The sequence below is a fragment of the Cyclospora cayetanensis genome, unplaced genomic scaffold, assembly GCF_002999335.1.
Source record: "Cyclospora cayetanensis isolate NF1_C8 unplaced genomic scaffold, CcayRef3 CcayRef3_contig_266, whole genome shotgun sequence".
Lineage (NCBI taxonomy): Eukaryota > Apicomplexa > Conoidasida > Eucoccidiorida > Eimeriidae > Cyclospora > Cyclospora cayetanensis.
In genome coordinates, this window is record NW_020312221.1 from 1 (window position 1) to 26,644 (window position 26,644).

General features: G+C 50.9%; 5 protein-coding genes across 5 annotated transcripts; 3 read left to right on the forward strand and 2 right to left on the reverse strand.

Annotated features, from left to right (window-relative positions):
* The first annotated feature begins 1,058 nt into the window (after positions 1-1,058).
* LOC34624537 (alkaline elastase YaB) lies at positions 1,059-5,417 on the forward strand. Its single transcript, XM_026338483.1, has 6 exons — positions 1,059-1,247; positions 2,039-2,176; positions 2,864-3,102; positions 3,858-4,018; positions 4,808-4,965; positions 5,292-5,417. The coding sequence occupies exons 1-6, from the start codon at positions 1,059-1,061 to the stop codon at positions 5,415-5,417; spliced, it is 1,011 nt and encodes a 336-aa protein (XP_026194268.1).
* Positions 5,418-7,474: 2,057 nt separating this feature from the next.
* LOC34624538 lies at positions 7,475-9,737 on the reverse strand. The gene is made up of 4 exons (XM_026338485.1): positions 9,469-9,737; positions 8,566-9,105; positions 7,838-8,370; positions 7,475-7,596 (listed from the first exon to the last, which is right to left on the reverse strand). The coding sequence occupies exons 1-4, from the start codon at positions 9,735-9,737 to the stop codon at positions 7,475-7,477; spliced, it is 1,464 nt and encodes a 487-aa protein (XP_026194270.1).
* Positions 9,738-10,426: 689 nt separating this feature from the next.
* LOC34622853 (CD2 antigen cytoplasmic tail-binding protein 2) lies at positions 10,427-13,713 on the forward strand. The gene is made up of 7 exons (XM_026338486.1): positions 10,427-10,678; positions 11,213-11,350; positions 11,679-11,844; positions 12,254-12,487; positions 12,687-12,787; positions 13,011-13,244; positions 13,474-13,713. Exons 1-7 carry the CDS (start codon positions 10,427-10,429, stop codon positions 13,711-13,713), a joined length of 1,365 nt encoding a protein of 454 aa, XP_026194271.1.
* A 431-nt stretch (positions 13,714-14,144) lies between these two features.
* Positions 14,145-19,701, reverse strand: LOC34622852 (cell division protein ZapE). Its single transcript, XM_026338487.1, has 14 exons — positions 19,615-19,701; positions 18,575-18,754; positions 18,044-18,098; positions 17,709-17,893; positions 17,471-17,578; positions 16,945-17,090; positions 16,596-16,740; positions 16,183-16,382; positions 15,777-15,921; positions 15,601-15,677; positions 15,308-15,376; positions 14,995-15,123; positions 14,406-14,468; positions 14,145-14,238 (listed from the first exon to the last, which is right to left on the reverse strand). The coding sequence occupies exons 1-14, from the start codon at positions 19,699-19,701 to the stop codon at positions 14,145-14,147; spliced, it is 1,683 nt and encodes a 560-aa protein (XP_026194272.1).
* Positions 19,702-24,274: 4,573 nt separating this feature from the next.
* LOC34622850 (syntaxin-31) lies at positions 24,275-26,394 on the forward strand. Its single transcript, XM_026338488.1, has 8 exons — positions 24,275-24,458; positions 24,652-24,722; positions 24,854-25,024; positions 25,194-25,288; positions 25,449-25,509; positions 25,745-25,883; positions 26,152-26,213; positions 26,341-26,394. The coding sequence occupies exons 1-8, from the start codon at positions 24,275-24,277 to the stop codon at positions 26,392-26,394; spliced, it is 837 nt and encodes a 278-aa protein (XP_026194273.1).
* Positions 26,395-26,644: the final 250 nt, after the last annotated feature.

Genomic DNA, 26,644 nt, shown 5'->3' on the forward strand with positions numbered 1-26,644 from the left:
GTCTTTGTTTTGTTCTGTCTCTTGTGCTCTGTCTTCGTGCCTCTTTTTTTTTTTTTTTCTCTTTCTCTTTCTCTCTCTCTTTCACTTTCTCTCTCTCTCTCCCTCTCTCTCTCTTTCTCCCTCTCTCTCTCTCTCTCTCTCTCTCTCTCTCTCTCTCTCTCTCTCTCTCTCTCTCTCTCTCTCTCTCTCTCTCTCTGTCTCTCTCTCTCTCTGTAAGCCTCTGATTTCACTTGTCGGGGTTGTGTCGTGCCTATATATATATGTGCCTCAGCTCGACATCCTAAGTTTACCAGCAGCCGCATCCGACACAGTACAGACACCAGAGCAGCGCCTTGGCCACGACTCCACCGAACGTAAGAGAAAGACGCAACTTCTCTTAAGGCTTCAATGGTGGTACCTGCCTCCCAATTGCAATTTGTGCCTTACAGGGGTCTGCGCATGCACTGGCACACTTCGTAGCTTCTGCAAATCACCACCTCCTCGCCTTATTATACCCTCTCCTCTCTTTTCATGCCGCATCTGGAGCTCGCTTCGCTTGCTTCCCCCGATCCTCGCGTCTCCGTCTCTGGCTAGCTGTCTGCGCAAGCGTCAAGTGGCTGCAGTCTGCGCGGTTCTCCCGCTGGCTGTCGCTCTCGAAGCGGCTTGCTGCTCGCGTGGAGGGTGCACGGCAGATCAAATACAGCAGAGATCAAATAAAGCAGATCAAATAAAGCAGAGATCAAATAAAGCAGAGATCAAATAAAGCAGAGATCAAATTAAGCAGAGATCAAGTAAAGCAGATCAAATAGACTTGCTGGAGCTCGAATATACTTGGAATGCTGCTTTTTTTCGCTGTCACTGCGTATCGCGATGCGTGTGTCTGTTGCGAGATGGCTCTGCCTCTCGGGCAAAACACACACAGGGGGATTTGCGCCGCTGCTTTTTTAGTCCTGCTTCGTTGAACTCTATGTGAACTCTTTTCCGAAATCCGATCTCTGCTTCTCTCGTGTCTTCGGCAGCGCCTCTTCTCGTCCTGCCCACACGCATGCACGCACATCCGTCGATGCTGCATGCATCAAATGCAGCTTCCTGCCATGCAGAAAAATTCTTCGGCTGCACACTTGTCACCTTTTCTCTGCGCAGAAACGAACACCTCTGATCTGCCTCATAGCGAAAGCACGCGCTCCTCCGAGCAGCAGTGGGGAGTTTCTGCCGTTCACTGCCCTCAAGTGTTCGCCCAGGGGGAGGAAGGGCATAAGGATGTCTTGGTAAGCTCTAAAATCTACACTGGCAGCTGTGTGTCTTTGTGGCTGGCTCTATATCTCTATGTGTATATTTGTGTGTGCATATTTGTGTATGTATTTGTGTATGTTTGTGTGTGCATATTTGTGTGTATTTGTGTATGTTTGTGGGTGCATAATTGTGTATGTGTTTGTGTATGTTCATGTGTGCATAATTGTGTATGTATTTGTGTATGTTTATGCGTGCATAATTGTGTATCTGTTTGTGTATGGTTATGTGTGCATATTTGTGTATGTATTTGTGTATGTTTGTGTGTGCATATTTTTGTGTATTTGTGTATGTTTGTGGGTGCATAATTGTGTATGTATTTGTGTATGTTTGTGGGTGCATAATTGTGTATGTGTTTGTGTATGTTTGTGGGTGCATATTTGTGTGTATTTGTGTATGTTTGTGTGTGCATATTTGTGTATGTTTGTGTGTGCATATTTGTGTATGTATTTGTTTATGTTTGTGTGTAAGTCTCTATGTGTGTACATTTGTGTATGTATGTGTGTAAGTCTCTATGTGTGTACATTTGTGTATGTATGTGTGTAAGTCTCTGTGTGTGTACATTTGTGTATGTATGTGTGTGTATTTTTCGATGTGTGTATATTTATCTCGCTGTCTGTCTCTCTCTCTCTCTTTATCTGTGACTGCCTCGCGCTTTGTAGGCCACCTTCTTGATGAGCGTTCTCCGTGTCTGCCATAGGGAGTGTGCAAAAGCCATATCTTTCCTTATTCTCCTGAGACTACTGCATCCGTTTCTTGTTCGCTGTAGGTTGCGGTAGTGGACACTGGCATTGCGCCTCACAAAGATCTGAGGGGCACTGTCATCTACGAGGATTCTGTTGCCGAGGCTGGTGCTTCATCTGCTGCCGCAATGGAGGCTGCTGCTTCTGGTGATGGGGGGGTCAGAGCGCGTGAATGTTGGTAATAGTGTGTGTATTTCTGTCTGTGTATTTGTGTATTTGTGTCTGTGTATTTGTCTGTGTGTGTCTACGTCTGTGTGTATATACATGCGTGCTGCTGCTGCTGCTCTTGTGATGCTTCGCATATGGTGCTGTTGACGCAGAAGCCGCGAAAGCCAGTGCAGCTTCCCTCTTTTCCCACGGCACACACACTGCAGGTAAAGTTGCTGCCGTCTGAGGTTCATCTACCACGCCTCGTTGCCGCTGCCTGTCGAAAAAGCCTGCAGGTGTGCATGCCGCTTCTTCTTCGTTGGCGATGGTACCTTGGCGAGCATGCGACACGCTTTTGGATTTTCTTAGGAATTATAGCGGCCAAACCCGCGGGGCGGCAAGGCATCTATGGCTGTGCGCCTCTGACGCGGCTCCTTGATTGCCGTCTCTATAATTCTTCTGGATATGTAAGTCCAGCGAAAGCTGTCTCTTAAGCGCCAGCCTGCGGCAGAGGCAGGCCTGCTCGCGAACGTGTTGTGAGTTTGAGCTGCGGGTGCAACGGAGTCTGTTTGGAGCGAGCAGTCTGGCAGGCAGTGTCTCTGCGCCTCTTTGTGTGCAAGCTCATGCGTCTGTGTGTGGCTTGGTTTGCTGCTGCTGCGGAATGCTGCTGCTGCTGCTGCCTGCCTGCGTTGGGGTTGCCTTAGGGGTCTACTGCAGCCGCCGTTCGAGCACTTGACATGGCTATCGCTCGAAAGGCGCACATTGTAAACAACAGCTGGGGAAGTTCGTTTGCCAGTCAGGCTATTCAAAGAGCACTTCAATTCGCAGCCAAGGCTCGCAAAGGCCATGGCATGCTTATTGTAAATGGTGCTGGCAATCAAGGACTGGATCTGCAAGAGCAAAATCAGTTTCCAGCGTCCTTCAACATTCCCAACACAGCCAAGTACTGCTGCTCCCCTTCCTGCTAATACTGCTGCCGTTAAGCTGATGCTCGTGCTGCTGCTGTTGCTGATACTGCTGCCGTTAAGCTGATGCGCGTGCTGTTGCTGGTGCTGATACTGCTGCCGTTAAACTAATGCGCGTGCTGCTGCTGTTGCTGATACTGCTGCCGTTAAACTGATGCTCGTGCTGCTGCTGGTGCTGATACTGCTGCCGTTGAACTGATGCTCGTGCTGCTGCTGGTGCTGATACTGCTGCCGTTAAGCTGATGCGCGTGCTGCTGCTACGGCTCTTGTTACGGCTGCGGCTGTCAAACTGCTGTTACGGCTCTTGTTACGGCCGCTGCTGAAGGCACTGCTTATGCCAACCAAAGTATCACTATTTCTGCTACTACTGCTGCGACTACTATCCCTACTACAACCCCACCTGCTAATACTATCCCTACTACAACCCCACCTGCTAATACTATCCCTACTACTACCCCACCTGCTAATTCTACCACTAGTACTACCCCACCTGCGACTACTATCCCTACTACAACCCCACCTGCTAATTCTACCACTAGTACTACCCCACCTGCTACTACTATCCTTACTACTACCCCACCTGCTGCTACTACCACTAGTACTACTACTGCTTCTGCCAGGGAGCCGTGTCGTGTTTTTTATGTCCCCTCCCTCCCAGCAGGACCGCTGCGGCGGTGATTGAATACATATATTCAACTCTTTGCTGTCAACTTTGAGGGGTTGTTGCGTGCAGCGTCGCTGCCATGGCCACAGCCAATGCGCTCTCCTCGTACACCAATCACGGGAGGCAAGCGATTCATCTTGGTGCACCTGGAAATCGCATCCTCTCCACTGCTCCCGGTGACGGCTATGAATATGAGTCCGGCACTTCGGCTGCTGCGGCTTTTGTAGCTGGTAAGCCTGCTCCTCCTCGCTAGCTCGCTTTCCTACCTGCTGTGCGCTATACGCCTTTCTCACTCCCTACGTGCGGCACGCCATGCGAAAGTGCTCATCTCCTCGAATAGCCTTCTGCGCACGTCTCCACATGCCAAAAAGCAAACACGCTGCTAGCGCTGCCTAAACGCGGCCCTCCCATCTCGCTGCAGCCACCAATAGGGCGAAACCCCCTACACACAGACGCACGCAGAAATGTATATGTATATATAGCTACATATATAGATATATAAATACATATATATACACATTTACATACACCCAAACACACACAAATACACACACACACACATATACACACATGCACATACACACACCCAGACACACACACATATACACAGACAGACATACATAAATACACAGACACACACACAGATACACACATAGACATACACAGATACACACACGCATGCGCAGATACACAGACAGACATACAGAGATACACACAGATACACACACCTAGCCGTCCTGCCCGACAAAGCGGCAGCAGCTTTTCCTGCTGGCCAGCTGGGGTTTCTTTGTTTTGAGGGTCCTCCCATGTGCTGCACTGTATCTGATGAAGCCTGGCTGGGCAGGCCGCCTTGTAGGGGCGTGGTGCAGCCGCCTTGTCAGCTAGCTGCGCAGCTATACCCAGCGCAGGAAGCTCCTGTGGCAAGGCCGAATCTCGAAAGGTGTTAGAGCCCTCATCCTAAAGCCCTCCAGGCAGCCTTCCACGGCGCAAAAGTAAGTCGCTTTGCGACATGCGTTCAGGCGTTGCCGCGCTAGTATATGGAGTGTTCGCCTCTGCAAAATCTGAAACGTCAGCAGCAGAAGTTTTAGAGATACTGCGCGTTTCCTCAACTCCCGTCCAGAGCCTCAGCACCGCGACGCTCTGGGGAGCGATAGTTAACGCAGAAGCTGCTGTTTCGGTGCGTTTCCATCTATCTAGCCAGTCTCATGGCCAGCGCACTGGAGGGGCGCGCCGCTAGTAGCCACCAGCTGTTGAACCCCTTCGGCGAGCCAAGATGCCCCTCAGGTAGCTGGGAAGCTAGCTGCGGGTTTTAATAAGCAATTGGATGGCTAGATAGTAGATGGCGCAACAGGATTCGGCAAACTGTGCAGCTCCGAGAGCTGCAGGAAGCACGTGTTGCTGCCACTGAGCACGCGTCTGGCGCCTTTCCTTTGTCCTCCAGCAGAAGCCCCTATTATTTGCATCCAGCTTCGTGCATAGGACCGCCGACTTCGTGTGCTGCAGGTGGCACGACTAGGAGGCATGTGGTTGCAGATTAAGTGCACAGACCATAGCTTCCAGTTACAGCCTGGGGAGTCCAAGGTCGCTCGCATTTACATGCGCCCCTTCTTACCGGGCGAATATAGGTAGGTAAATGACACAGTCCTACAGATTACCGGTATTCGGGGTATCTGTGCATGCGTGCATATGGTGCTACTGTCTTATAGGCCGAATCCATCATGATAATGAGCAGGCCGGCATCTAGAATATCCATATTGCATCTCTATTGTTCTGCATTTGGTGTTTATGTGTATATATGCATATGTGTATGTACGTAGTTCTATGTGTGCATGTATGTGTGCATCTATATATATATATATATATATATATATATATATATACATATAGTACATAATTATGTGGATGGGCGAGTGCCTGTGTGTTTGGGCGATCCACGGGTCTGGATCATTTGTGCATTTTTATTTGCATTTAAATACTTTCACCAAGGCACTCATTTGTTGGATAGACAAACTGCTAGCTAATACAGTTGAATTAGCTGGGTTTACAGATGCCCCCGTCCTTGGCAGCATGATGGAATACATAGCGCCTTGTGTATCTGCATGCGTATCTCGCGTCCCCTGCAGGGGCCAGGTGAATGTGAAAGTGAATTCGGCAGATGAACAAGTGCTCGAAGAAGGTGGCTTCGAGATAGGTCTGAGCTCCAGTCAATACATCTCATTAGAAAAGAAGCAGCAGAACATGGAAGCTGCTATGCAGGCGGAGATAGCGTTTGACGACATTCTTTACAACCAAGAGACCACAACGTCAGATATTTGCGACATCCAGAAACTTTTCCTGCAGACTTCCAGCTCTGCTACCCAAGGTCAAGGTGAGGCAGACGGGAGTATGCCCTCACTGCTCTGCATGCCCGTTTGTACGAACTTTGGTACAAAGCAAAAGAGCAGCTCAATTGAGGTACACAGTACCGTGGCTCCTTTTACACAACCTACTTGTGTGTATACTTCTTCATGAGAAGCCACTTTCCTGCCCCTCCCGCCCTCCCCCCATTGCCTTGCATGCTTGTGTCTAACTGGAACCCTGTGGATATGCCGGAGTTGATGTGGAGAGGAGCACCCTCGGCGCTATGGCAAATCTCCCCTCGAACGTGCAACAAGGGGCCCGTAATGCAGTCGTTCTTCGTTACTTACAAGCGGCCCTTATGGGTGTGCTGTCTTTCCACAGAAGACGCACACAACGAAGGCAACAGCAGCATCTTCTTCATTGCAACTGCAGGCTGCCTTGTTGTGATGATGGCTGCAATCGCCATATTCATGTTCAAAGACAGATTGTAAGCAACACTCCAAAGAAGGCTAAATTACCTAGGCATTCGTTCAGGTGTACTGCAAGTTCTCTAGCCGCTTGCCCTGGCTCCTTTGTGGCAAAGTGTCAGTTGCTGTGCACGGTAGCGCCTCATTTTTCTAAAACTCCAACACCTTCCGCAGCCTCAACATGTGCCTCAGGGTAGGAACACGCGGGAACGTGGCCCTTGAGAAGACCTACGACGAAGCCCTCCAGGGGGAAGCGGCAGCAGTCGATGCTAAATTTGGCGATGAACCTCCCGCATGAAGAAACACTAATAAGTTCACGGTCTTAGCTGGCAGTACGCCTTGAAATACAAGCAGCCTGTGCGCTTAGTTCTCGAGGAGTGGGCTTGTCTATATGAAATTCGCACCCCGGCCGGATGTGGATGCGGGCTGGGGTATGGTATGCGGATAGCGAACCCTACTTTCTTGACCCTAGATCTGTACCAAGGTCGAGGAAATCGCCAATTATAGGCTGTAACAGAGGTCTCAAATAAGAAAAGAGATCTTTTTATCATCAGGGGTTGCACCAAAGCTCGTGAAGCCCCACACCCTCATGTGCGTTCCTTCAGTGTCTTAAGGGCGACCGAGCATGTCTTCATGGAGGCTAAGCGCATGACGCGCCTCTACCGAAGCACCTCAGTTGGAAAACATCGCTATATGGCGAATGTACTCTGGTTAATGGCCAGCGACAAAACATGCCAACTAGCATTTTCACCCTGCACGGTCAACAGGAGGCACCCCTGTTCGCCTCGCAGCTAGGGGTACTTTTGCAATTCTCTTGTGTCAGTAAAATAAGCTACACACCCACGACTCCTAAGCCTACACTTAAGATCATCAACGGCTTTAGCATTGACTAATTGGCACGGGTTTCTTCGGAGGGGGTGGCTTTTCCCAGTCCCTGCTCTGTTTTGGCCTCTTTTGCTTCTTGCAGTCCCCCCGCAAAGGAATGCCCATTCGCGAAAACACTGAAAACAATCATAAACAATAGGCACACACACATACACACACGCACACACACACATACTCACAAAAACTTCCTAAACCCTTGGAACCCTCTCCTCCTATCATCCTGATTTCGAGTTCAAGGGCCCCGCTTTGCTCTGCCGTGCATTGAGGGGGCCCTGCTTGCCAGGGAATTGATTGACGCCGGAAGATGCACGCGAATGCAGAAACAGACGACTTTAGAAAAAGTGGGGATACGCTTACCGCAAACGACGGTGCCCCAGTCGTCAGGCGAGAAATTTGCTTGCTTCTTGAGGGAAAGCTGTCCAACGTGCTGCATCAGTTCAGGTGATTCCAGCGACAGCCTGTCACAGGCCCTAAGTAACTGCGTCAGCTCCTTAGGGTTTAGGGTTGTGAGGGTTTCGCGGGTCTCCGCCTTCAGGCCCTCTGCTGGGGTGTCTGTACAGCGCAGCAGCTGTTGAATGATGCGCTGCGTGAAATCACGATCCTCGACCGTGATGTTGATGCCCCCATGAGCATCGCCTTCGAGCTGCATGCATTTGGCGTAGTTGCTCAGAATCCTGACCAGCTCCTTCGGAGTCAGGCTTTGAAGGCAGCCTCTAAGGGCGCCTCCCACCAGGCGAATAGAGTCCATAGGCAACACCCTTGAAAGCGCGGCTGCCCCTAAGACGTTGCACAAGCAATCAGCGGTCAAGGGCGTGCCGTGCGAATTGCGCAGCAGCTGCTGCAGCAGCTGCTGCAGCGCCAGGCGCATGCGCTGCTTGAAATCCATGTACCTGAGCCGCAAACGCACCCCATACCGGCCCGACGCCTTCACTGAGGGTCCAGAGCAGCGGCTACTTTCGCCGCGTTGAAGCCCCTTTGCGTTCGCGCTATGAATCTGAACGCACGATCCGACTCCAGACGCTGCCTCTAACCACGAAACCCCTCTTCATCCCCCCTTCTGATGTCGTCGGCACCGCAAGACGGACCGTTCGTCGAGTTGGAAATCCAAGAGAGGCCCCTCTGAGAGCGCTCTGCCTGGTGCAGGACCGCCATACAGATTTGTTTCTGCTTGCGTCTGCGCAGTCCTCCTAGCGCGCTGTTGCTCCTGTTGCTGCAACTCCCTGAACTCCCGGCTACCCCAAATCGCAAGTCGCAATGCGGCGGTCGATTGCACCTGGGGGGAGCTTGCAGCCCGCGGGAGGATGGATATGACCAGTTGTTTGCAGTCTTCGTAGTTACGAGCGGACTCTAGCTGCTGGATAAAGTGCGCCTCCGCTGCCCCTTCGGCTAGAGCTTCCGACGCAGCTGCCGCCGCCGTCGAAGCTGTTGCAGCGGCGGGCGCTTCGGCTGCAGGACTGTGTTGTCGTTGTTGCAGCTCCTGCTGCAGCAGCGTGAAGTAGGCCAGCTCGCGGAAAGGGTCAGAATCGCCAGCTCCCTGCTGCTGCTGCGACTGCGGCCAGACCCCTCTGCTATTGCCGTAGAATGTTGCCGGAGAGTTTTTGGGGGTAGCCGTTGCAGGGGAAGGTCTGCGGGGAGGAGGAGGCGGGGGAGGGCGCCGCAGCAGCATCAGTGCTGAGGCAGCCGTCGCAGCAGCAGCAGGCGGGAGGTGCGGAGCAGGAGGAGGAGGAGGGACTGCAGCAGCAGCGGCAGCTGCTCCTGGAGGGGGCGGCACAGACAACGAAGCAGGGGGGGGGGGCAGCAAGGGGGGAGGAGGCGGGGGAGGCGTTGCGCTAGAGGGGCTTCCCAGCGGCGGGGGTGGGGGGACGCTTCCTGCGCATGCGAGGGGAGGTGGTGGGGGTGTGTTCGAAGAGGTGCCTCCCCTTAAAAAAGGCGGGGGAGGGGGGACGGGGCATTTTCTCTGGTTTGCCCTTCGGCTGTTGACGGCTCGCCTTCGGCCTCTCTGCTGCTGCATGAGGCTGACGGTACTGGATTCAACCTCCGCCTCGGCAGCAGCCCCTGTTGGTTCCGTCGCATTCGTTTCTGCACCGCTTGCTGCTGCGGCTGGTGTTGTTACTCCGCCTTCGACGGATTCAGCTGTGCGCTCTCCCGCATCGCGCGCATTCTCCGCCTCTGCTGGCTTCTCTTCCTGCCGGCGCTTGTTGCTCTCGTCCTGCGCCCCCGCGTCAGGGGGGCTTTCTGCATGCGCCTCCTCCGACATTGCCCTAGTAGGGGCCTCGCGTCTGACTCGATCCGATCAAGACTTGATCCGGCATGCACATATGTGCAGATATGGACACTCGATGTTTCACGGCGCGTGAGATGCAGTGGAGGTCCTCTAGTCGCGCGGCAGCAGCGCGGCAGCGGCGCGGCGGTAGCGCGGCAGGGGTCACCTTGCTTGCGGGGGAACCCACTTTGGCAGTGTGATCTGTTCGAAGTTGTTGATGATTTCATGAAGAAAGCGACAAAGCACGACTGTCAGGCTGCTCTAGGGGCCTCTTTGACGGCTCTCCGCTGTAGGGCTGGTGCGTTGCTGCATGCATCACCCAAGCACAAAAAGACCCAATGAAACGGCTGGAGTCCTTCTTGGTTCAAAGAAAAATATCTTTTGCAGGAAGCAGAAGGGCCATCGTCAGTCGGTCGCTGGTGTATCTGTTTTGCAGCTCGAGTCCATCCACACACATATGGGCAGCACCCGCCACTAGCTGCACGGGGGATATGCGTGCCTGCGTCTGTGCCACGCCTTTGGGGATTTTTCCTTCGCCTCTCGCTGACCCCCTTGAACAAAAGGGACCAGCGCGCCTCCTCTTTCCTCCCCTCGCAAGCATTAAATGAATCAGCGGCCCTCCGCCGTGATTTCAAGGGACGTCAAACTGCGTCGGGAGGGAGGGTGGGTAGGTGGCACTTACCATGAAGGGAACGAAGAGAGAATGCCCAGAAAATGACGGCCAGGGGGCCTCTGATCCGAACGGACTCCAGGGAACAGCACCGAGACGCCGCAGAGTTCAATTCGCCGCTGAAACCAAAATCCATTGCGTCGAGAGGGAGGCGGAGCCAGAAGATGTCGAAAAATCCCCAGGGCTGCATCCCGCCGTCTCAGCGGCTCCTGAAGAAACTCCTTCTCAGGCGGAGATGTTGGACGCGCAATACACAAAGGAAACAGTAGGTCTTTCAAAGGCATTTCGTGTGTGTTGAAATTGATGCGCCCCTTCCCGTTAGGCCGATCGAGTTCATGATGAGAACTCGCATTAACCTCCCCGAAAAAAAACTGCTCCTTTTGTAACCAACCGTGCGCCCCTACTACTGCTGCTGCTGCTGCTGCTTGTGCGCACGCGTCGCCTGCTGGGAACCATCTTTCGAGTGTACATCCACCAAAGCCACCCGCTGCCGATCTGCGGCTTCCCGAGTGCCTGAGACCCCTTTCCCCCGCCTCTTCGTGATCGCTTTGGTGTGCAGCCGCTGTGATGCCACACACAGACACACAGACACACACAGACACAGCCATGCACATACACATCCATACATACACACACACACACACAGACACAACCAGACACACATACACACACACAGACACACACACACACACTTCTCTCTCGGGTGCTTTTCATAAGGGTTTCGCTGTGCAGCCCACAAAGGGCGGAGCTGTGTGAAATAATGGGATCTTTCGTTCCCAGCGCTTCCTTCTTCTTTCAGGTAGAGGACTTGCGGAGGAAGAAAAAGGCGCTGGCTGCAGGTGTTCATCGCCTCGGGCTTGGCCCTCGCGGCTTTGATTTTAATGTTTTCGACTCTGCTGCTGCAGCGCATGCCGCAGGAGAAGCCGACCCCGATCAGGTTGGCTTCGATCTAGCAAAACTGTTTGTCTATCTATCATCCTGTCTATCTCTCTGTCTGTCTATCTATCTTCCTGTCTGCCTGCCTGTCTACCTGCCTGTCCACCGATCTTCATAGCTGCAGAACATACTGGAGCAGTATGTTGGTGGTGAATGGCATCTAGCTGTATCTGTGAGACGGGGAGCTGCAGAGATTGCTCCTTTGGCAGCTTTGGTCGTCCCTTTGGGGCCCCTTGTCAGCTCTGAACCTGTCTTTCTCCATTTTCCCCATTCCCCTCCCGCCTCCTATCCCCCGATTCTCGTTTTCTGCACTACTCCGATGCCTGCAGGCGGACGCAGGGGAGGTGCCTCTAGAACCTTTCAACATGCGGCGAGAAATGCAAGAGGGAACTTTTGACGGCGATGGCAACTACCTCTGGCGCAAGACAAATCCCGATGAAGTTTCAGACCCTTGGCTAGACTCCCTCGGAGAGACCAAGGGTGACTTGGTCAGAAGCGCCTACACTGCCCCTCCTCCCCTCTCTCCCTTCCCCCCCTCCCCTTCGTCCTCTCTCTCCCTTTCCCCTTCCTCTCCTCTCGCTGTTCGTCGAACCTCTCCCTGCCCGCGATAGTTTGGCAGGACGTGCATGCGTGTGTTTGTGTGTGTGCTGATCACTCTATTGGAAGCCCACGATAGCCGCTTCTCACATTTGCAAGTTTCGCTTCCTTGCGACTTCTTTGCAGAGCGAGGCGGCGCTGCAGAGCCACGCGACGAGGCACCAACAACCGCCTGCCCCTGAGGTGACTGTTGACGTCCAAGACTCAATTCGCAAAATCCTGTGCATTCTCAATCAAGGAGAGACGCCCTCCAGAGCGCTCAGACGGCTTGCCGAGGGGGCCCCTTCGCGGGGGGCCCCCGTAGCAGGGGCCCCCCATGGACCGTCTCAGAAGGGCAAGGCCAGGAAACAGAGGGTGCTACCGGCTCTTGCTGCAGCGGCAGAGCGCGAGGAAGCAGAGGCAGCAGCAGCGGTTGCTGCCGCCGCAGAGGGAGGGGAAGCAGGGAAGAAAGAAGGAGAGCCTAACGGAGATGCCGAAGCGAATAGGAAGGCTTTCGAGGATCTTACGGAAATCTGCACGGCGCTGCTCGCCACTGGAAGAAGTGAGGCAGTCAGCAAGAGGCTCTATACTGCCTTTTTCTTGCTATGTTTCTTTGGGATGCGTGTGTTCATGCTGACTAGGAGGAGCAGTGGCGGCTGCTCCTCATGTTTTGGCGAGAGTGGTGTCTTGCGGGCGAGCGAAGGCCTTCTGGTCCTGGGGCATACGCGTGTACGTCCGGTGTGGGGTTGTTGTTTTTGCAGATGTCTACTTCTTGACCAAGACGCAGCTGGAAGAAATGTTGCAGAGCGAGAAGGCAGAAGCAAATGAACATGGAGGTAATGGGGGAGGCCAAGATTCGATGGCGGGATGGCATAGGGAGGAGCGTATATATATATATATATATATATATATATATGTATGTGAGTATGTATGCATGTGTGTGTGTGTGTGTGTGTGTGTGTGTGTGTGTGTGCGTATGTATGTGTGTATCTCTCTGTGCGCTCCATTCCCTCTCACGACCCCCTAGCTGAACTGGCTCTTGGTGTTATTTATTTCGATGAGCCTAGATATTTCGGGCCGTAAAGTGTCAGTCATGCTTTTATAGAAGCGTCAGTAGCGTAGGGACTGAAGCGTGTTGCAAGCATATCAATACAGCACCTGTGTTTCTATGCGCGTGCTCGGCTTGTTCAGCAGCCCTATCATCATCGAGTGGGGAAGTGGACCCTGTGTACTGGCAGTTTCGTTGGCTCGGAAACTCAAACGACAAAGAGATCCATGGTCCTTATTCCTCTGAAAATTTTCGCACCTGGATTGATCAAGTGAGCTTTCGCCAGAGTATTCGTTGCGCTGGGAATCAATCCGAGTCGGAAAAGCAAATGCCCGAGATTCGAGTCCTTGGATATACATATATATTTACGCGCTACTTAAAAAGTCTCATGAATAATGTGGCTGCGTTAATCAAGCACTAAAAAACTGGATATCGAAGCAGAAAAATCATGATTTTTTCCCTCTGCTTCTCCGTCTGGGGCTGCCCTTTGATCTTTTCAGAATTTCATTTCAGAACGGAACCCCGTGGAAGTTCGGCGAGTGAGTGCGGCAAATGATCCTTTGGACGGCGTTTGGTTAAATTGGGTGTCCGTCGATTTCCGGTCAGACGAGCAAACTCAAAAAGATATGCAGCTTCAAGAAGAAAGGGATGCGCGATGGGAGGCGGAAGAGGATGCCAGACTTCAAAAAGAAGCAGGGAGAGGCAGACAGGCAATGAAAGAAGAAGACGATGATGACTAAAATGGATGTGCGCACACCTCAACAAAACCCCATTATGCGGTTTTGCGAGGATCAGCTAGATCTTTTGAAAGGTGTTACCGTGCATCCTTAGTATCAGGCCTGAAGCCTAATCCCTTGTGCCGTTGTACTTTCGTGCTTGGCCATGTCAGACCTAAGAGTTCAAAGCCTTAAAGAACTCAAATTTGGAAGGCCGCCGAAGGTTTGTAGTATGGCTTGACAGCAGCACAGCCGAACCCGACAAAAGATTACGCGCTAATGATTAGACGACGGCCCTTACGGCTTCGAGATCTCATTCGCACTGTCCGTTAAGTAGCTCACTCAACTTTCAAGTTGCCTGGTACAAAAAAAAGGCCGTGATAGATGTATATTCCCTGCATTGTTGATGCGTTCCCCGGTGTCTATATTTCGATCGATTGTCTGATTTGATGCATTCACTTGCGATGTATGTCCATAGTAGTCAAGTCGTTCAACCTATGGGTTTTCTGATGAGACAGTAAATAGGGGAGTGAGGTCATGTCTCTGATTCTGCATGCACAATTGGAAGGCGAACACAAAGCATTGAGAACAGAGCAAATCCAAAATTACGAACGGGAATGAGTGGGCAAGAGCATCATCGACCAACACCGAGGCTACACTCTGGACTTGCACTCTGTCGGCGGAATTCATGTGTATAAACGCCGGACGACACGGACCTGGACACTGTTCGAATAAAAGCGAACTGGTTGTCTTGTGATCCGCTAGATTCCAAACTGGTGCTGCAGTCAAAAACGGGCAGGCAGACCAATCGTGTGGCTGGAGGCCAGCGTTTTAGTATTCGGCCAAAAACCGGAATACGTAACGTATCTTACTGCAAGTGATATTACGATTTTCCAACACAGCAATCTCAAAAGCGAATTTCAGAAAGATATAACCAATGAACACACATTTGATAGACCAAAAAATTACCCTAGGGTCTGCTCGCACCAAAGAATTGAGCAAATGTTCTTATATAGGCGCATGCAGAGGTGGCTATGTACAACCAGCGACGCAACGCGAGAAACGTCATAAGCATACTGAACGATGAATTCATAGTTTAAAACATATTCCTGTGGATTTGCTGCGAATTATGTCGGTAACTGCTTTACCGCCCATAAGCAACTCCCCCCAGTAAAGATTCGCGCGTGCAACAAAAAGCGAAAAGAATTGCTCTGCACTCGCGCCCCAGTTTGAAAAGTAGCCTGTCCCTTATGGAAAACTAATAATGCGACAGCCAGGAAAACGGCAGGTCTGTCATGCTCTCACTTGTTAAGCTCGTAGACAGCTGGGTGTCGCATGATCTCAGTTGCCTCTCCTTCATTGGAAAAAAGGAATAAGTCTGCAGTCGTTGGAGGAGCGAAGTCAAAACAGGCCATGTGGAAGAACAACAAAGACCTGACGATGACACATCAAGTGAACAGGGAAATCGAGCCACATCACCTCCTAAAGCGATTTTCCCTACCGGTTTGTTAGGGTTACACTTGACAGGCACACAATAGGTAAACAAAGAGCAGAAGAAGAAACAGATTAGCCCGCAGAGACCTTATGAAATGAACCAGGGGACAGTTAGGGTTCGTACCGTATGCGAGTTGCGGACAAAGGAACACTACCGTCGCTCGACATGATCGTGAATAAGCATTGCGCAGTGCTGCAACCAAATATACCGCGGAAAGCAAAAATAAGTTATATAGTAAATCCTGATTATGTTACTTTGCAGCGCAAGTGCTGCTTCCGTGCTCGCGCATATCTCTCCTGGAATAACGCTGGGACCTCAATGGGCGAGACAACAACGCATTTCAGAGCCAAAAGCGGTTGCCATGTACCAGCCACACAGCCAACTGCCTTGTGCACTTTGCTTTGCATGAGATTTACCTGTGAGAAAGGCCCAAAACCTTAGTGGCGGCTGCCATCCATTCCTCTGCTGTGAAGATCCCCGCTTCTCTACAGTGCTGCAGGTAAGGCAAGCAGTGATCCCGAAAAGCCATGCATCTCTTCGCAAACATATGCACGTTGTACGCGTCTCCATGCGCATATGCATGCACTCTTACGAGTTCCATGGCATCAAAAGCCTCTCCGAGTCTGCGAAACTTCGCCCTCAGCGATGCGCGGAGTTCTTCCATTTGGCTGACGGCCACAGGAATCCCTAAAAGTCTAAAAATAGGAACCTCAGCATCGAACAAAACCCTCACGCCCCTGCAGCAACCAGGCATGCATACATGTGCACGTCGGCACACACTTCGTTCACAGGCCCACCAGATGCCAGCAGCATATGCTGAAACGGTTTAAAGGCGCAGTACGTGAGCCTCTGTTGAAAGCAAGGCATGGACGGCCACGGCAGCGCCTCGCATATGAGGGTGATGTGGATGTAGAATCACGGAGGCGTGCCAGCGAACCGGTGTGCTGTATGCCTTCCGGCATAGGTTTTGAGTTTTAGGAGATCGAAATGCGGCCTACCGTTCATATAGAACGTCGATAAGGCTAATAAACCTCCGAATTTCGTTGGGATAGAGGTCCATCTGGTGCAAGTCGGGGATAGAGTGAAGCGACAGCGTGTGAAAGCGCGCAGCAAGCGAAAGGTAATCAGCCGCCCCGACATTCGTAGCGCACAAGTCACCAAAAGAGAACGCAGCAAAGCCGCCACGCATTAAAGGGACCTAAGGGGTAGTTGAAACACACAGAGAAGCAAGCACACCGGATGGAAATAAAGTGAAACAAGGAGGAGCAGCTCATGAAATGGACAAGCACGAGCCGATAGGGCGCAGAGCTTCAAACAGACAAGGGCAGGCCATTGATCAACACAATGGCAAAGCGCACAAGATGCATGCGCATCCACGTTTCTATTATTTACAGTGCGTGTTGAGACGCACCTTAAGGGTCCGCCCCATTGCAACTTGAATCTCTCCCGGCTCCAAAGGGCCTCCTGCTGCCTTTTCTAGCTGCTTCATAATGACCTCATCAGGCCTAGGGGGGGCATAAAAGAGACTGCGGCAGCTGACGCCCCCCTTGGCCAGTCTGAAAAGCAAACACCATCGTTGTTGTGGAGCTTCCGGAGAGTAAACCCAATATTTTGCAAAGGCTTCGCGCCGCGGGCTGGTTTTTCAAGAGAAACAGAGGACGAAGATTCTGCTGGTGCATTCGTCACAAGTACACGTTCACATCCACCCAGCACCATGCGAGTGCTGCCCGGGGACTAAACGGTTTAAGGCTGAGAGATACCTATAATCCTTTTTTGTATCGATATGATACACTTTGCAAAATCTTTCCAAAAGAGGAATAAAGGGTAAAAAGCGCTGACGATTCAAGCCCCCCGAGTACAAATCCTGCGGGGCCCTATTTGACGTTGCCACGACTATCGCCCCCAGCTATAACGCACGCACAAGGAACCATCGCTGAGTAAACAGGCATTGGAATACACGGTACCGTCGAAGGTTGAGCATTTACAGCTAAAGTGTTAAGACACAAGCTTTACAGTTTAGACTTCAGCTGAAAGACACGCACAGAAAACAATCCCTCAAAAAGTCGTTTCATTATCATCGCATCCGTAATGTGAACAACCTGCAGCGCAAAGAGAAACAGCTTGAAACCCGTGAATCCTTAAGGCTCAACCCTACTGCCCAAGTCTTCGAGTGCATGCCTTCATGCCTGCGCATGCAATGAAATAAGGCCAGCACAGCCCGCAATGAACAAAAGAAGCTTCCACTGCAAGCCTGCCTGTCCACCGAGCCCTTGCTCCCCCAGATACCTGAAACTCGTCAAAGCAGAGTACTTTGGCATTATGCCTGATTTTTCTTGCAACTTCCATCAAAGGATCCGACACTGTAGGCTGTTCCTTCTTTAGGTGGTGCAGCTCCTGTAGCAGGACACTGAACCAGATTTTAGCCTCTATGAAATAAAAGGATTTGAAAAAGGTAATTGAGTTCCTCACTCTGCGAGCAGCTCGAGCTCCCCTGAACACCCCTAATTCAAACCCGTATCATCACCTGCTGCACATCTAGCATGAACTGATGAAAATGAACTCGCATTTTCTTCTTGGAATTCAAACAGTCGTAAAAAGCGTCCAGAATCATTGTTTTCCCTTGTCCCACGCCGCCCCAAATGTACAAACCCCTGATTTTGGGGATCGGTGCCGCCTTTGAAGCATCGGGGGGGGCTTCAGGACCCTCTGCTGCAGCAAAACAACGCAACGCAGCAAAAACGATTCAACACGACAGTTCATTTATTCGAAATCGATGTCCCAGGATGTGTAAGGGAGAAGGCGAATTTCTTAAGGACATCTATAGAGACGGCCAAACCCCAGTGAGTGCAAGAGGCGCACAGCGCGGGGGCACCGCAATAAAACGATTCCACAAGGAAGCCAACGCGGCCAGCATCTGCGCATCACAAAACCCCCATAAGAACCATGATAACCCCTAACGGCTTGGACCTCTTTACTACTCTCCGTGAAATCGCTCTTACAGGCTCACACGAAAATGTGCAAGGCGTACAGTTTGGGGTAGAGCTGCGGCTTGCAATTCGGATTTACCTGAGGTTTGGAGGCAGTGGGGGCCTCTTGGGTGTCGGCTAGAGTGCCAGGGGAATCCAAGTTGAAGTCATCAGGTCGGCTTATCTGTTCCGCCTCTATGGCGTCTAGCAATGCCTAAGGCTCACAAAGCTATAAGCGTTAAACTCTGAAACTCGGGGCGCTTGTAGCATCTGCCCACGCGCTCTGACGGTGCAGTGTGGAAGAAGGCCTGAACCCTTTGTGGCCTCCCATCGTAAAATCAAGCCTTCAAGCTCCCTTAACTCCGAGTCAAAAGGCTCGTTTGTCCCCTGTCACCCCTAAGCGTGAGGCGCTGAGCTGTCTAACCTGCATTTCTCTCATGAGGTCTTTCTGTGCGTCGCTCGGCTCGAGATTCCCGTGCCTCAACAAATCGGAAAAGTACTCCAAGAGCCTTGTCGGGTTGTCTGGATCTACTTCAAGAAAGTTCTTCTTCAAGTCCTTTACCATTGGAGTGAAATGGGGGGCCCCTTGAAGGGGTCCCACACCCTGATTCGCGGGGTGAGGCAGAGGCACGCTTTCGTGCACATGTGGATGCGTCTGCATGCATCTTCTCTGCTGTAGCGGCCGTACCAGCGCATACAGGAACCGAGGGGGCCCAGAAAGCAACAGGTTCTTCTGAGGTGCCCCTTCAGGACGCAAGGGGGCCCCCGCTGCTGCAAGGGGAATGCAACGGGCACGCTTTACAGATGCTAGGAGGAAGGTGGTGGTGCCGCGAGAATTGAATCTCAAGCGGCGAGCTACATCTGTGGTGCGCTGCATCATACCCAATCCTGTGCTAGGCCCACGAAGCAGGGTTTAGGGTAATGGGATTTGGATTAAGGGATAGACAGCTTCCCGTTGAAGTAAAGAAGGTGCTAGAAAGAAACCGGCAGCCAATCGAATCAAGTGACTCCTTTAAAGGAGGGTTAAAGGCAGAATCTTCCCCTTCCTGCGATCAGCACACTACCGAAGGGGCCCCTCTAAGGGCCCCCGTTCAGGAGTTGGAGGTATCTATGTGCTTGGAGATGGGGCTACCCCTGCTTTCGCGATGAGCAAAGACGAATAATTCTCCTTAAATGCTGCGATATAATTTGTTAGATTGTTCAATTTTTACTTTTGCGTCGTTGAAGATGGATGGAGCAGCTCTGGTTGAGTGGGTTCGCAATGAGTAAGGTTTGCGAATCCTGTGACATGTTTTGCGCTAGATGTAGCTGCTGAGCTCCACCCCCAAAAGGTGCATGTGCGCGTGCAAATTCATATTGGTGAAAGCGAGTGCGCTAACTGGCTCAATTATTTGCTAGGAGTCGCCTTGCCCCTTGCGGCATGTAGATATCTCGGTCAGCACTGTTTCCCTGAACGCTTGTAACCCGTAAGCCTCGCTTGTAACCCGTAAGCCCTCGATACTGTTCATCCGCTTTGCTGGCACCAGCACGTTTGCTACCACTACTCCTCATCTTCGTGCTTATTTTGGGGTTATCATGTTAATAATCAAAGGAACACGAAAGTCTTGAATTCTGGTATCGTGTGACGAACCCATGTCGGGTGCAACCCACATCTGATACCCGAATAAAGCCCTAAACCCCAAACCTACAATATAAGCCATGGTAAAAAGCTCTTTACGGTATGAGCAGAATTGGCAGATGTTACTGGCCTCTTGCGCTTCTCTCATGAGAGTGCAGGGAAAGCGAAGAACAACCCTTCGCCGTTTCACTAATGCTTAGCTGCCGCGTCACCACTGGCGCCTGAAAGCTGGTTTTCATGCGATTGTGCACTCGATGCATGAATTCAGGACAGCTCTGTTGACAGCAATCAGAAATAGCAAAACATCCGAACCCGCAAGCCATAATTCCATTTTGACAGCATCCACACTCTAAGTTCATGGGAGGTATCAACTCTAAAAGCCACGCTATTTCTTGTGAGAACGGATTCCTTGTTGTCTTCGCCTAAAGTTTAATTAGTGTTTTTTTTATGCTACCTGCTGTGCCACCATCTTTAAGTGCCCTCCTTGAGGAAACCTGTTGAAAGGGGAGAACCGCATCAACGGGATTCGCAATGATTTAACGAAGAAAGATGTGAATGAGCACAAGAAACACAAAAATATATATAAAAGTGTAACACAAAGAGGTGCGTAATAAAAAAGCAAACGGCTATCGAGCTCAGGAATACATACACCTGGAGGTTCACAACGCAGAATAATATTAAGGAAAACCAGGGCAAATGCTTTCTATCTCACTCACTCATCAGTCCTGTTTGCTGTATTTTTGAGGAGGTAAATGATTTTTCTTCGAGCCCTTTTCCCTCTCTTTTTTTTCTTCAATGGGGTCAGACATATACATTTTCATCATCTCCATTGTTGCATGGCGTAAACATAACTTGCAGTTGATGGCGCATAGAGTGCGCCACAGAACTGTCCTAGCGGTCCCGCCTAAATCTATATTCAATTTCCTTCATTTGGAAGGTAACGCTTATCTTTCAGGCAAATAGAGCCGGTGAAACGGAATACTGAATGTTCGCTTCCCTATGCAGATGCACTTGCGGACTGCCCAAACCCTGATGTAGTAGATGGTACTTCACACGGAATTGTCAGGTGCCCAGATGTCCAACAGTCCCGCAAGAAAGAGCAATGAATTTGTTCTTTTTATTACTACTATTTCTGGCGTTGATTTTCCTAGCTTCAGCACTGCCGAACAAGTCTGTTTCACGTACCATTGCCTCAATGCCTGGAGCTAAATGCTTGCGTGCAATCCAATCATTGAGATAGGCGTGTTCAGAAGACCCCAAATGTTCCTATTTCATGTTCAATCAACAAGAAGCAAAACTATACAAGTGCCGAGACACTCAAGGGTAAGCCTTTTGGGGCACCGGAATACAACACACCCACTGTAGCCGAAATTCCAAATACTAGCTCTATATGCATTGGTCAGTTAAAAACGGAATCATGGTGATGCTGTATAATACATGCTTCTGCCTTTTTAGGTATTTGAGGGCGTCCCGAAGTCCTTCGTAGGTCTTTGTTTCCAGCGCCTTGTTGGCTTTTCAAGAGGATGCACGGAATTTCAGATGGGCAATCGGGGTGAAACCCTCAACTATTCAGCGCTCTCCCTACATTTTTGATATCAACAAGCAAGTAAGCAGGCCAAGTCTGACACCCCTACCCAGTTGTTCCCCCAGTGCCCACGCTGTCACTCGGTCCTTTGAAGCTATTTCTCAGTATCACCTATCTGTGTCTCCCACTTCCTCTAATATGTGCTTAAGACGCTCCCTACCATTCCTCTTTGACTTCCTACTCAAACCATTCACGCCTTTACCTCTGTCTCGGTCTTGTTCCCGCAGGCGATTTGCGCGAATGTCATCGACCAGCGAATTGTATCATCCGTGGATGATGCACTGTCACTGTGAGCATTTGTTATAACTGTACAACCATCCGCTTAAGAGACTATACACACACAAAACAGGTGGGCAGACAGCGGAACCGAACTTTTCACCCTAAATCTGAATCAAGGCGGACCTGGGCCCTCCGTGGCTTCCATGGTGAGTGCGAAATCTGCAGTCTTGACCTTTTATACCTCATATCCCCATAAACGTAAAACCTTCACAAGATGGCATACTACTGCAACGGGGTGACAGAGTGAGTTCAATGCTAAATGCGCAGTGTTCAAAAAGTAAAAAATTTCATGACCATCTGGGTTTTAGAAACATGGACAGGAACGGTAAGTAAGCTTCATGTACGCTTAGAGATTGATTCCACATGCGTTGAGCTCTCTTCAGGGTTTATTACCGTGCGCCATGATCCAAGCAACACCCCCGCTGCAGAGCAGGTTCGATCATCATCTGCCCTTAAACCCTTGAGCTCGAACCAGAAACCTTCACGCTATTGCACTACGCAGACTTTTACCGCGCCGTGCGACGTGAACGGCAGCATAATGGCCGACAATTCACGGATCGAGGAAGGCGTGAGACCTGGTAAGTCTTGGAATATGTACGCCAGAAAACAGCAGATTTCTTTCCGAAATTTGCAACTTGCAATACCAGGAGAAATCGTGCAAGCGAAGAATACTGCCTTCTAACCCTAACCAATAATGGACTAAAAGTCAGAGACTCTCCCCTTGTGGGCCCAGTCGCCAAACATTGTTGGCTCAGGGCCCTTGTACTTGAATCCGAATTCCCCTGAACCATTTTCTCCTTTCCACTCTTGTTTGGTTTCTTGCGATTGTTTCCCTTGTGCCTCTTTCTCCGGTGCTTCCTGCGCTTCAAGGGAAGCTGCGCATGCGCTGGAGGCTGACGCGTCTACGGTAGCATCGCTTTCGTTGGGCTGCTGATGCACTCCACCACTGCCTTTACATCTATCTTCCTCTCGAGAGGAGCCCGGACGGCTGATCTTCAAGAGCCGACTCACAGGAACCCTAGAAGATGACTTTTTCTTACTTTTTGTCTGAATGGCAGCTGTATCACCTTCGTTAGCTGCGACGTCTGCACAACCCCCAAGCGCTCTGACACTGTGCTGCACCTGCAGCAGCCGGCAGCAACCTGTGGATGATATACACAGACACTTGAGCCCGAAGCATTGAAGTAGGAATGCAACCCAAGTTACATGCGTGTACGCACGCACGCGTCAAATCAAAGTGTGTAATTCATTTTCGTACGCCTCGGAAGATGGTTGCTCGCCTGGCAAGCTTTTGTATGGATTATTCCTCAAAATGTTTCGAGGCTACAACATTATTCCAGCCTACGTAGAAAATGGGTGTTAAGATGTATTCGCTGTGTAGTTTTATTTGTAGTTTTGCTCATGGTGGGGAATCGTAAATGGTGCCAGTGCTTAACGAACCCAAATTCAAGTTCAGTCAGTCAAACATGGAACACAAGTGTGAAGAGAACACTTGAAAGCCCAGGAAGTAGCCACAGTTTTAGGCTCAAGGCATAGTTTGCCGGCTTAAAACCCACACGGTAATGGATGCACACCTGCACTGTTCCTCCATAAGAGCGGTAGCAGAGTCGGTCCTCGGTGCCGTACTTCCCTAGAACTCTGAAGACCACCTGCTCGAACGAGCGGTGAACCCCTGAATGGATGATGAGGCGTAAAGACGGATCGCTGGGGTTGCCTTGCGCAAAGGGCCAAGGTCTTGAGTTCGGGAGAGAGGAGAGAGCACACAAAAGCCATTGAGACGCTACAACAAGTCAGTGGGTGGGTGCTCTTGGAACGAAGTGAAGAAGCCAGAATATGAACTGATATGAGTGACCAAAGGAAAACACAATAATGCATGTATATACCAAATTATCGCTGTAGCAGCAAGCCCAGAGAAGGATGAAGAAAGAAGCAAAAAGGCTAGGGGCTGCATGCTCCTTGACGGTTCTGCTCATAAAGCAAGAAAGAGAAACTTCCACCGAAATGCCAACTGCAAAAAGGGCAAATGCTTACGTGTAGGGTAGGGAGTTTCTAGTTTGATGAGGCCGACAATACGGGCATCTGTTCAACTTTCGGTGGCGGCAGTACGCGGGAGTCGTCAGCGGTCATTCAATTTCCGAAGCGTACATGAATTATTCGAGCCCTCAAATATTTATGCTACTTTGTGATTTCTTGTTAGTTGTATCTTGAATGAAGAAAGGATGGTGTTTTCCTCAGCTGTTCGTGGATCTTCGCTTGCTGTCTGTTGCTGCTGGCGAAGCCGCCAAGCGACGTTTTAGGAGGAACAGGCATTGCTTTTGCGCTGCAAAGGCACCTAGATCGGTGAAAAATATTCTCTGCCTCTGGGTGCCTGTTAGCTACACTTCTCCTGTGCTGTATCCCCTCTTCTCCCCATTCTTTTGCTTAACGCTTATTCTCTTTTCCTCGTGTCTTTTCACACCTCTTTCTGTGCTCCCTTACCCCGTCCTGTTCTTTTGCTCTCGACTTACAGCTCTCCCTAATTTCCTGCAATAACAACCTCAACATGGACAACATCCCCAGCGCTGCATTCTTCTCGTCGTTGTCGCTGCTGCGCTAAATCCTTCCCCGCCTTCTTTCTTCCAAAGCCCCCACTGATAGCGAAGATGGGGTACGACAGGACGCATGAGTTCGTAGAAGCGGCTGAAAGGCTAGGGCTGTCAGGTGGGAGCGAGAGGGCAGAACAGAGGAGGCACTTTTCCGATACAGATCAGCAGTTCAATGCCCTCGCGGCAGAAATGGGCAACGCGTTGCACAGCACTTCCCTCAAATTGCAAGAACTCGGCAAACGTAAGGATTGAAGAGTGCCTGATTTGTCAGGGCGAGAGGGGCGGATTAACCTGATGCGGGGGAAGGGAGGGGAGGCAAGACAGATCTTGGCAGGCAGGAAGGCATATTAGTTGGAAGAGGCGGTTCGGGCCCTAGAGTCTTGCTCTTTGGAAAGTGCATGGTCTTCTTCCTGTCCTTTGCGTTTTCTTCGCAGTGGCCAGACAATGCGGTATTTATAATGACAAGACTGCGCAGATTCAGGAGTTGACCTTCGAGATTCGGAAGGTGATTGGGGCTGGAAAAAGACTATCGGCGCATAGCGGGTGCCGAGTTTCTTGTGTTCTCGTACAGGTGTTCTGCTGGCCATTTGGTCTATGTGTGTGTATATATGGGCTTGCGGGCTGTCTTTGCTTCAGACGATAAACGTACTGAATCACAAGACAGATTTACTTGCGAAGCTGGGGGCGAATGTAGGGGGTGGCAGCGGCCATTCTCGTCAGCATTACGTCACTGTCACTGAGGTTCTGAAGACTCGGCTGTTGGATGTGACAAAGGAATTCAAAGACATCCTGACTCTAAGAACAGAGGTCAGAGTGACTTGCGTGGCAGCGCATACGCATCCATGCATTTATCTTTGCCGAACTGTGCTACTCCCTGCGCAGGAGCTGGTGCTCTGCCGCTTGTCAGACAAGCTTCCGTGCCTTCTTGGAAGTGTAAAATTGAACGCTGGGATGCCAAGCGTTTATGTTGCCGCAGAATCTCAAGCGTCAAGACCGAAGAAGGAACTTGTATTCCTTTGGGGGCGAATCGGGCACTGCCGACGCGGACGATGGCATCTTCGATGTCGAAGGGTTCGCGCTTTAGAATTTGGGGGTAAAGGGGCGGGAGGAAGGGGAGGGTTGAAGGCTTTTGATGCTGCTGAAAATCTTCATGAAAGACAGGGAACAGCGGGAAACGCGTAGAACGTAGACTAAAGAAGGAGGCTGTAAATATGTGGCGTTTGTTCTTCAGAGGCCAACGCGTTGCCCTCGTCTCGCGACAGGGGCACTCCTACGCGCAATCGAGAGCCGAAGTACTACTGCCAAGTTTTTCGTGCTAGAACGCTAAACCCTGAAATCTTTCTTTTAAAATAAGGAAATTCGCATGCTGCTTCATCATCGTGACCTAGAAGCCGTGTGCTGTGGGCCTATCAGACTGTAGCCGATTATGATGGGTTGCTTGAGATTGTTTGCTGCTAGCGTGACATCGGCTATAGGGTGCCTCGAGCGCTCAGTTTTGTTTGCTCCTGTGGTTTCTTTTGCATGCAGGCAGTAGAAAACGTGCAGCGGGTAATCGGCGAGTTGGCCAGCATTTTCCAACGCGTTGCAACCATGATAACGCATCAGGAGGAAATGATTCAACGTATCGATCAGGATCTAGACTCTTCAATGACGCACATAAGGGAAGGTGAGCTGACTTATCCAGGCAGACCATTTCCCCAAACAACCGAGGGCCCTCCAGCCATAACACATTGCTATTCACAGGCCCATTCGTAATGCGGACTGGTGGACTCATCTAATCTTGAATAAATAGAGAAAAATCTGATATGGGGCCCCTTGGTGTATGTGTTGCATGCAGTGGGTTCAATGGTACAATGTCTAGCCGTGCTGCCGATCGGCTAGGTGCGGTAGTTGGGGTCAATAGGGTGTATTGTGGAGATACGGCTGCATCGCAGGCCAAAGCGAGCTCCTGAATTTCTACAACCGCATTTCGTCCAATAGAACCCTCATCGTAAAGGCAGGGCGCTGTGAAAAGCTTAAACCCTCAGCTTCTTTCCCCAAATCCCATACCTGAAAGCTGAACTTGGAGCAGCCTCTCCACCCGCCCTTCAAGGATCGGCTGTGAAGCGTGTGCGTTTGCGCAGGTCTTTTTAATGCTCATGGCGTTCATTTTGTTTTTCGTCTTCTTCCTGAGCTAATGGCCTCCAGCGCAACGCTCTGAACAGACCCGCCGCGTGGGGTGGCCCTGGGTGCGATTCCTGAGAGCCGTTGCTGCCTCGCTCGACTCTTTCATCTGCAAATCCTTGGTTTATAGTTGCCATCCACGTAGCCACTGGGAGCCTCCAAGGCTTAGGGCTGGCAGTGAGTGCTTGGTACGATCGCCCTGAGTGTATTTACCTGCTAGTGCAGGAATAAACCAGGGACCGTAGCCCTATTGTGGGGGTTTTG